This window comes from Petaurus breviceps, unplaced genomic scaffold, assembly GCF_028583685.1.
Source record: "Petaurus breviceps papuanus isolate PSGF00001 unplaced genomic scaffold, PetGlider_PUasm1.0 154, whole genome shotgun sequence".
Taxonomy (NCBI): domain Eukaryota; kingdom Metazoa; phylum Chordata; class Mammalia; order Diprotodontia; family Petauridae; genus Petaurus; species Petaurus breviceps.
In genome coordinates this window covers 14,756,416-14,767,342 of record NW_027185715.1, presented here as the reverse complement: position 1 = coordinate 14,767,342, position 10,927 = coordinate 14,756,416, and the positions used below count along the sequence as shown (strand labels likewise).

Here is a 10,927-nt window from a genome sequence, read left to right as displayed (position 1 = left end):
ATCAAAGTTCATGAACCCCTTGAAATCTGTAATTGGACCCCAGTTTAAGAACCTCTGTTAGAATGTCTGGAAGCTGGTGATGAATATTCTATTATTCAACTAATTCTAAAGGCTTCCTCCTCATACTGACCTCTTAACCACAGTCTTTCTTGGCTTTTTTTGCCATTTGCAAGAAAAAGTCAAAAGTGCTTCCACTCTGTCAGGGTAGGATTGCCCATAGGTTAGACCAGAATTTCCTTTTCTGTTTATTACCAACCACAAACAAATTCTCAGTTTGTGCTGTCAATGAAGAGACACCCTTAACCTAACGCAAAGTTGGGGTGTGGTGTAAGGAAAATTTCCATTCTGGAGCCTGATATGAAGTAAAAATGCTTTCTAGGGATCCCTCAACAATGGTACAGTTGGTGGAGACAATGAGCACCGTCATCCAAAGACCCCATGTTAGTTAAAGGAAACTAATGACAAGACTGAAATCCCACAACACCATAGCTATTAATAACCCCAACTAGCATCACCGCCTATCTTGCACCATCTCATTTGCTAAAACTTGTGAAAAATTGTGATGATGACATTCAACAGCCACGTATAAATATGAGCAGCTGAAGGAGGTAAAGTACATTCTTCTCCTGATCATCAACAGGTTTGCTAATTAGCAAAGAAGGGTTAATTCAGCTAAGTGACTTGGACCCAACAAACTTAAACTTAGACACCGAGAAGCACTTGGTTTCTACTCTTCCTGCCTGGTTACCTTCTTGCTGAAACAATGAATTATTCAAGCTACCTCATGGCATCTTGGATTTGTGTCCTGTTGGGTTATTCTCAAGCTACTGTAAAAGCAGACGTAGATTCTCTTATGAAACACTTCGTAAGTATGAACTTTTAAGGGTGTATGTGTGTGTGTGTGTGTGTGTGTGTGTGTGTGTATTTTCTCCACCTCTCTGTCCTTGAATACCTCCCTTGAAAATGGCTTACAGCTTACTTTCTTGGGTGTTTATGATATGTTGGCACAAGTAGCTACAGCTGTTTATTTGATGGTCATTAATCAGGTTCCCTACTTCATTCAAAATAGCTGGCTCTGATCTGCCACCTTATGTGGTCCTAATGACTTCATAAGGGAATTAGGATGTGATCCTGGGCAAATCACTTAACCCTGATTATGAGTAAAAAAAGGAGAGGGGGGATTAAAATGGACTTAATATTTTTAGAGATAGGCACTTTAGCAATGTGAAGAAAGATGAGGACATTGTCAATAGTACTGGAAAGTGGTGAGGGGGAGGGAGCAATTATGAGGAAATAGAGCTGATGGAGTCCATATTGGAAAGAACAATCATATGCCATGGATTTCAGTTTTATTGGACAACTGGGAAATAAGACAGGAAAAAGGGCAAATTTAGCAGAAACTAGTTTTAGTAATGGAGGAAATAGTCAATAAACAATTGAAATAAGATGGTTTAGAGTTCATGAATACCCCACACCTCAAAATAATCACACCATCTATTTGCAAGTTGGTCCTACTGGGATAGTCTTAAATGGACATATGCTGAAATTTTTGTTGTGGTTATGAAGCTGGTTTTCTGTTCTTTTCCTTATTGATAAACAATTATGGGATGTCAGATTTAGAACTGGGAGAGACCTTAGAGGTCAATTAGTTCAATCTGATCATTTTATAGAAGAAAAAATTGAGCTTTAGAAAGATGTCACACAGGAGGCTAGTAGGTTAAGATAGTAAATAAAGGAGGCAAAATTTGAAACCAGAATCTTCTGCTTACAAATCAAGATTTGTCTATTGTACCCACTTAAAGGTACCCTTAACTGGTCATTTTTGTACTTGAAATATTTTACTTTTTTGGATCATTTTTAAAGGCTTTCTTGCAGCTTTTACCCCCCCCCCCCCCCACACGAACACCCCCCCCCCCCCCAATGCATTAAACTTTTTGCTTTTGATCCTGTACAAATTTTATTTGGATATTCCCCAATACTTCTGGTTTTTTCCTTCTCAGGTTGTCATAGCTGCCATAGGAATTTAGCTAGATTCACAGAAACAGTCTTGAGTTCCATGCCCAAGGGGGGGGGGCAGTGGGACAAATCTTAGACTTTTAAATCTGGCAGGGCCTTTTGATGTGAAAAGTGGCTTTTATTTTTAAAGGCAACTGATGCTATTTTGGTCTATTACAATCATCATCCATACAGAGTTCATTGGTGAGTGGTAAAAAAATGTGCAGAGAAAATAGGAAAGTGGGATGAATGGCATGTATTTTATCTCCCTATTTTTGACTACTTCATTGAGACAGATTGATAGAAGTTGAAGGAAGGTTGAAACACTACTTTCTTGAAATAAATATTGAAAAAGTTACAAAAGTTGAAAACCCTGAGAACTCAGATAATTCTTGTTTGTCAATGTAATCAGAACTCATGGGCTTAGTAGGATGTGTTACTGTATATTTCAAGGCAATTCATGACCGGATTAAAACACACTTTTTTTTTTTTTTTGCAGAATGTAAGTACATCATCTGATATATCTGATAATGGGAGTCTTTTCTTGAGCATGATGGGCCGTTGGAAAGAGGTGAGTCATTGTCCCTTATGTAGGCTATTTTCACATCAAATATCACACCAATTATCTACTGCCCCATTGGCTCTCCCAACCTGTACTCATAGGGCAAATCCCTTGGGGATACCTATCCAAAGTTCAGGTGGGTTCACATTCCAAAATTACAATCCACACTTTCCTATCCCAACCAGGGATATTTCTAACATTCTCCCTTACTCTTTCCCCCTCCTAGGACAGTGACAAGAAAATCATAATGAGCCAAATTGTCGCAGTTTATTTCAAAATCTTTGAAACCGTCAAAAACAACACCATCATCAAAAAAAGTCTGGAGAACGTCAAAGAGGATATGATCATGAAATTCTTCCCTAACAACACTGCCAGCAAAATGAATGACTTTGAAGCGGTCATCAATACTCAGGTGAGGATAGTGAAATTCTATGACTATTTTTTTTTTTGGAGGGGGAAAGGCAAGGCATTTGGGGTTATGTGACTTGCCCAAGGTCACATAGCTAGTTAAATATTAAATGTCTGAGATCTGATTTGAACTCAGGTCCTCCTGACTCCAGGATAGGTGCTCTATTTGGTTTTCTAAGTAGAACTTGGTTCAAAAAGGAAATCCTCAGGATATGAACAAACCAACTCAATGATAAGGTTTGCCTGGGGGTGGGGGGTGGGGTGATGGGACTGAGAATTTCCTGACTTTTCTAAATATTATGAAAGGAGAGCAACCATGCCTCCTAGTGCTAGCTTTAGAAATTATCTTGTGGCATGAGTGTGCAGTTCTAGTGGGCTAAATATCACCTTGATGAGATAAATGATGCTGAGGGCAAAATTCTTCCCTTCAAATTGAGGTCATGTTTCATGTGGTTTGGGGGAAGGTGTGTGATAAAGCACATAAATATATTTCTGGAGAATTGCTTGTCATAATGGTTAACACTGAATCCATGACCACAGGAAAAGTTGATCAAGAAAGGGTTGAATTCTTCAAGGGGTGAATAATACCTTGTGTCCAGCCTCCTTCCAATGGGAAGGAGAGAATGAGAATGTAAGGGGTGAGGGGGTCATTGGTTATTGAGAAGAAGGAGTTTTATTTAGTCTTGTAAGATTCTTTTATTCTCCATAGGAAAAATAAAGAAGCAGAGGGTAAGGCAATAAATTAACATTCCTGGGGCAAGCCACTTAAGGGAGGGGTTGGCAGGATTCAATTTTTAAAATTGCAGAATTAGTGTAATATAACATACAACCAAGATTTCATCTATCTATCTATCTATCTATCTATCTATCTATCTATCTATCTATCTATCTATCTATCTATCTATCTGTCTGTCTGTCTGTCTGTCTGTCTGTCTGTCTGTCTGTCTGTCTGTCTGTCTGTCTATCTAATTATCTACCTCTCTGGTCATCTGTACATCCATCCATCCATCCATCCATCCCTCTATCTACCTGTCTGTCCATCTGTCCATCCATCGTATCTCTTTCTCTCATCTATCTAATCATTTATCTATGTGTGTATGTATATATGTGTGTGTATATATATATATACATATATATATGTATATATATATTAAAGGAGGAGACAGAAATTTATACAATATGAAAGAACACTTGTGGCAATTATGAATTAGCTCCCTAGCACTGGAATTAGTTTTGGGTCAGGGAGGTTATAGTAGGAGCTCCCTCCTTCATGAGGAGTTCATTCCATTTTCAAATACCTCCAAGTGCTAGAATTTCTTCCTTTTATTGAATCCAAATCTACCTTCCTATAACTCCCACCTAAAACGCTTCTGCCATGTTTCTGCCCCCAGCATAGTGAAATCCATTACTTCACATATTCTGCCAATGAGATTATTTCTTCCTTGTGATTGGAACCACATCAAGATAGTGGTGGGTCCTGAGAAAGGTCCCTCTCTGACACTGGTGGGCTTGAGTGACTAAAACATCTGTCCAGAGATGACTGGCCATGGTCATGTAGTATGTTTTACAATTAATCAGTGAGTTACAGCTCCCTAATTGCTTCAGTATTATAGAGGGAGCCCTGGGTTAGGAGTCTAGAGGCTTGTATTTTGACTCTGCTTCTGCCACTCATGAGCTAGTTGACTTTGGTCAAGTTATTTCCTATTTCTGGGACTCTGGGACTGTAAAGTGAAGCGTTTAGACTAGACCTCAAGTTCTGATGTGCAGACTTCAGTAACATGAGATGATGACAACAAAGAAGTAAGTTTAATAGCATGCAGAGTATGGTGACTTAAGCACTGGAATAAGAGCTTAAGGAAATTTAGGAGCAGTATAAAGAGAAAAGTTGAATATTCCCTCCTTTGTTAAATATGCTGCCCCCTATGGGCAGCATGAGGACATGCAATAGTAAACTTTGCCTCTTGAAGGAAACCAATAGTAAGACCTGGGAATATAATTAACAATTCTAAATTTTTAAAAAGTTGCTATTGTTCTATTCCATCAAGATTATATTAATGGTGATGCTTAACCAAGATACCAAGGTGGTGTGCCAAAGCAATTTAGTGAAAATGTGGGAAGTCTTAAAAGGGCCTAAGAGTTGAGTGTTCATTCTCTCCCCCCCCCCCACTTTATAGATATGGAAACTGAGGCCTGGAGAAGTAAAATACTTTTTTGAAATTTCCAGAGCTTTTTAGTGGTAGGGCCTAAGATTTGAACCTAGTATCTTTAACTCAGTCTACTCTTCTCTCCCTCTTCATTACTTTAAGAGATATGCAGCACCTGTATATCTACATGTACATTTATATGTACATACATGTATACACATATGTATACATGTATAGTTATATGTATATGTACACACGAATCTATCTACATAGTCATAACCCATCACTCCCTTACTAGGGACTTAATTTATTCTTTTTCTGGGCAGTTGGAGAAATCAATAAAATCCAGCAGAGCAAAAATTATCTATGGGGAATTGCGTACTTCACTTTATCAAAGAGATACATTTTGTTCTCGTCTCTTTTGGTTGAAGAATTTCCTAGTATACTCCACACACATAACCTGGACATCAAAAACTAACATTGCATTGTTTTCTTCTTTGCAACAGGTGAATGACCTCAAAGTCCAAAAGAAAGCTATATTTGAGCTAAAACAGATCATACATGACCTCTCATCCGGACCTCATCAAAAAAGGAGAAAAAGGAGACAGAACAGAAACCAAGGAGAAATCAAACTGTAGCCATTCCACTTGCAATTCTCAAGTTATTTGCTATTTATTGATATTTAATAATTTAGATTATTTATATAAAATATATATTTTGGATACACTGACCAACTATTTATATCAGTTATTATGTAATTAAAAAATATCTATTACTATATATATTCAATTATTTTTTATGATTTTTATGTCCCACCCATCCTGTGTCAAGCTATGACAAAATCCCCTTGCCAAATGGGCTTTCCTTACGCAGATTGCAGAATTTCACTACTGTCTGGAAGATACCATTGTCCACACAGCAGGGCAGAGCAAGATATATTTGTTTTTCTTGTGAAATTCTACAAATGAAAAGACTCTTTAGTCTTAAGTCTGTATTCTGAGCCGATAGTTTTCCTCTATTTGATTTCTGTGTCATATAATACTTGAATGTGTTACCCTTTCAAAAACGTGGTATCTGTGTTGAATGTACCAACTACAGCTATGGAATATTATTGAAAACAGGAAGTGTACCCAGGTAGGAAATAACTCATTGGTTTATATGATCAAAAGTCAGTATGGTTAAATAAAAGTTTGATTTTTACAGCATTTTTTTTTGTGTCTCGTCCTGTCACTTGTCACTTTTCAGTGATGTGGAATGGTAGAAAGGAGAATGGACTTGAAATTGTGGGATTGATATCGTCTTGGCTCTTATTAGTTGTGTGCTTATTGGCAAATTACCCTTTTTGAGTCTTAGTTTACTTATCTGTCAAATGGGGATAATACCTATCCCTTAATACAGTAAGGAAAGCTATTAAACTATTATTTGACCTGAGCTCCACATCTAACATTAAGAACCATTGCTAAGCAAAGGGATATGGAGCACTTTCCCCTCTCACTTTTTTTTCTCCTCAATAAGCCCCTTTGTTCTGGATCTGGTTTAGTTCTGGTAAGACCTGGACTTTAAACGAAAAGTTGGGGCCCTTTTATTATATTCTCTTTTATTAAACCCTCAAGCCCCATTGACTCTACTTATGGCTCAGATTTATCAGGTAATGACTAGAGCCTTCCTGAAGGAGGGAGTTAAAAAGGCATTCAATGTAAAATGTAAATTAGGTATGGGGCAGCTATTTATTTCTTGCACACAAAGGAACTGGTAAGGGACAGAAAAGACTCCCATAGATTCCCATCAAAAGAATAACTTATCACTTAACAATCACTTAAGAACAATCACTTAACTTCTAACCATTTTTATATTTTGTTAATTATTAACTTATAAGTACTATTATAGTTTCTCAGAAAGTTAATACTAAAAATGTACATAAATGCAGTTTGCAGGACTGATGATAACATGTTTTACACTTCACATTGGCTCTTAACTATCCACACAACTCCTGGTCTATGTCTTCTGAAAAATGGGACAAGCTTGGGCCAATATTCTTGCTAGTTGGTCATCTTCTCCAAGAGTACTAATGTAGTTTCCAGCATTAATCCCCAGGCCACCAGTCAGCTCTGACCAAAAGGACCTAGAACCTCTTGACCTCTTAAACTCACAAAGTCATTTCTTAGTGTGTACACACATCTATCTTAGGAGAGACACTTGTTCACCTAAGATCAGGAAAGTACCAACCCAACCTGTCTTCGATATTTATTCTCTGCATGACCTCGGGCAACTGATCAGTCTCCCTGGGACAGAGTTTTCTCACCTGTTTCACCAAATAATCTTTAAGGTTTTTTTTTTTTTGCTTTTTTGGAGAGCAGTTGGGGTTAAGTAACTTGTCCAAGGTCACACAGCTAGTTTTTGTGTTAAGTGTCTGAGGCCAGATTTGAACTCATGTTCTCCTGACTCCAGGGCTCGTGCTTTATTCACTGCACCACCTAGCTGCCCCTCTTTAAGGTATTTTAAAACTCTAAATCTAATTGTCCTAAGAAAATCTCTCTCTCCCAGGGTTATTGTGAGGATAACATAAGCTCATATTTGTAAAGTGTTTAGCACAGCGTCTATTTAACACACAGTAGGTGTTAAATGCTCAATCCTTTCCCCTCTAGTCCCCTGCATAAATATGAGTCATTTGCTGATGACAAAGACATATTTCCTCAAATGACTTGTAAGCTCCCTGAGAGCAGAGATCTATCTTTTACCTGTTTTCTCCCTGTATCAGTGCCCTGAGTGGGTAGTCAAAAAATTAATTCAATTATATGCCATGACAATCAACCTTGAGATACAGGGAAGCATAAAGACTAAGCCATCAGAGATGCCAGCTCTGAGAAAGAATGGTATGAAAGGATAGCAGGAAATCCAAGAAATAGGGCTCAAGGGAATACAGAAGAGTGGCAATGTGATGTCATAGAGAGAAGAAAATTACTTATGTTGATTTTGGAGACAGCTTTTAGTGCCTCTGTTGATTGCTTGGGTGACACTTGGCAAGTCATTAGTCAGACTAGCCTTTAGGTTGCTTACTTGGAAAGCAAAGGGATTGGATTAGGAGATTTCCAAGGTCCCCTTCAGCTCCCTATGCTGAGGAACACAAGCCCAAGGTGGAGAGGACTTCAGACCCCTTGGGCTGGAATGTCTCATTTAGGCCAGCAAGTAGAGTTATCATAAGCATCATTTTCTGGGAAGCCCTGGTTTCTTTCAAAACTTAGCTCAAGCACCACATTCTGCATGACTCTTTCCCATTTCTTCACTCCCCCCCAAGGGGCAATTTGTATGTGTATCTGTGTGTGTGTACATACACACATAAATATATATATATATATATATAATACACATATACACACATTTATGCATGTATATATGTATGTATTCATTTCTCCTGTTTGCTGGAATGTAAGCTTCTTGAAGGCAGGGAATGTCTCACTTTCATCTTTTTAAAGGGCCAACTGTGGTGCCTGGTGCATAATAGGTTTTCAATAAATATTTATTAATTGATTTACATTTGAATATCAGGATCTTGTGACTTTAATTCAATTCTACAAATGCATTTTTTATTAAACATCTGCTACATACAAAGTATTGTAATAGGCTTAAGGGACACAAAGTCAAAAACAAAATACATCCCTGTCATCTAGGAGCTTTCTGTCCACTGGAGGGGATGGGGTTGGGAAATAGACATAAGTAAGAGTATAAAAAACATATACAAATGTGCATATACATTCATGTGTATATTTGTATGTGTATACACATATGTACATAGCATATACAAAGTAATTTCAAGAATGTTTGAGAGAAATCAGGAAAGGCTGCATGTAAGAGGTGGCATTTGGGCTGTGCTTGGAAGGCAGCTGGGAATTCTGCCATGTGGAGGTAAGGAAAGAATAGATTCCAGATGAAGGGGAACACTTGTATGTAGGTGTGAGATTAAATGTCATGTACAGAGAATAGTATGAGCCATCTAGGTGATAAAATAAATAAAGTACTGGTCCTGGAGTCAGGAGGATCTGAGTTAAAATCTGGTCTCAGATGCTTGCTTATTGTGTGACCCTGCAGAAGTAACTTAACCTTGTTTGCCTCAGTTTCCTTATAAAATGAATTAGAGAAGGAAATGGCAAACCACCCTAGTACCTCTGCCAAGAAAACCCTAAATGAGATAGATCACAGAGAGTCGGACACAACAGATTAGCCTCAATAACGTGAGCAATTAGCAGGTTTGGTAGGAATGGAAAGTGTGTGTGAAAGGGAGTAATAATAAAACTAGAGAAAAATAATAAATAAACAAATAAATAAAAATAGAAAGGAAACTAAGACTCAGAGGGGTTGTCTGATTTGTCCACAGTCACACAGGTAGCAAGTGGCAAATGGTAGTCAGGCAAATGGCGAATCCACTGCTGAGGATTTTGTATGTTATCCTAAGTTGGGGGTTCTTAGCCTTCATCATAGACCCCTCTAGTGGTCTGCTAAAGCCTAGGAAGTCCTTCTCACAAGAATGCTTCAAAAAAGCATGAAATGAAATTTCATAGAATTACAAAGGAAATTAATTCTATTAAAATTAAGTTTCCAAAAAAATTTCTTAAAAAAAGTTAGCTAATTCCAGGTTTGCCCATAGGCACTGAAAATCTTTCAGTAGGAAGTAATATTTTCAGCTTTGTATTTTAAGAATATATGTTTGGAAATAGATATCTTCTACAAGGTTGTGTGGAGAATAGATCAAAGGAACGAGACTAGAGTCAGTGAGATCAATTAAGAAGTTATTGTGATAGTCCAGGTACGAGGTGCTGAGATCCTGAATTATGTCAGTTGTGATGTGAAAAGGTAACGTGTCTAACAACTGACTCTCTGAAAACTTTCTTACATATTATTAGCACTTTGTCCATCATTTTCTTGAGTCTTGATAATCAACAAAAAAGTAAATCGAGCCCTGATTTGTAGCTTGCTGATTTTCGAGATGTAAATGCTCACACTGGAAATTGAAAAATTCTGAACCCATAATAGCTGGCACTAGTATACCCCTGATAGTAGGACACAGATGGTAAGTGGGTATGATAATTAATAGTAGAATCAACAACGGAAAAACTAATTGCCTTGGGGGTTATGCATGTAACCACTGATTGAATCAAATTGGAAGAATTGAGACCATTTTGATGTTTCAGGAATATTGCCTAAACCCAGGTAGATATTTTGCTTGATGAAGAAAAACTGCACAGCGGGAGATTCCTATCAGCCAATGGTTACACAAAATGAGAATTTGGTCTTCCCATGACAAGGTTTCATAGATGGTTAAGTTGCAGATTGACATGAAGAATCAAAGTTGAAGATGCTGCCACAGGATAACAAGGTAATGTAAAGCCACATCAGAGAAACCCTTGTATGCTTCAGGACCGCCATCTTCATTCATAACACTTGGAAATAGGGCTGATAGCAAGAACGATTCTTTCTCCACTGGTGTTATTCATGGTGTACACCAAGAAGAGACCTCAATAGGGCACTCAAATCTCTGTATTAGCTTGGCAATAGAAAAAAATGGACTCCTGTCTCACTTAGTAACATGCATCTTATTTTGGAAACATATAAATGTTTTTCTTGCTTTCAATGTCTACAGAATAAGTTAATTACAAAACTATCCCAGTCCTTGTCCATTGTCCATATGGCCTTTTGTGTTCATTTAAAATTTTATGGGTTGTTGTTGTTAATGATTGCTGAAATACAGAACTACAATTGTGCCTTCTACATTGCAACTTTCTCCATTGCAGTTTCTATATATCATGATCAGCATAAGAAATTA

At 37.6% G+C, this 10,927-nt stretch overlaps 1 protein-coding gene across 1 annotated transcript; it reads left to right on the top strand.

The window, feature by feature from the left end:
* Window positions 1-633: 633 nt before the first annotated feature.
* Window positions 634-6,308, top strand: IFNG (interferon gamma). The gene is made up of 4 exons (XM_069081731.1): window positions 634-865; window positions 2,495-2,566; window positions 2,784-2,969; window positions 5,616-6,308. The coding sequence occupies exons 1-4, from the start codon at window positions 764-766 to the stop codon at window positions 5,745-5,747; spliced, it is 492 nt and encodes a 163-aa protein (XP_068937832.1). The 5' UTR covers window positions 634-763; the 3' UTR covers window positions 5,748-6,308.
* Window positions 6,309-10,927: the final 4,619 nt, after the last annotated feature.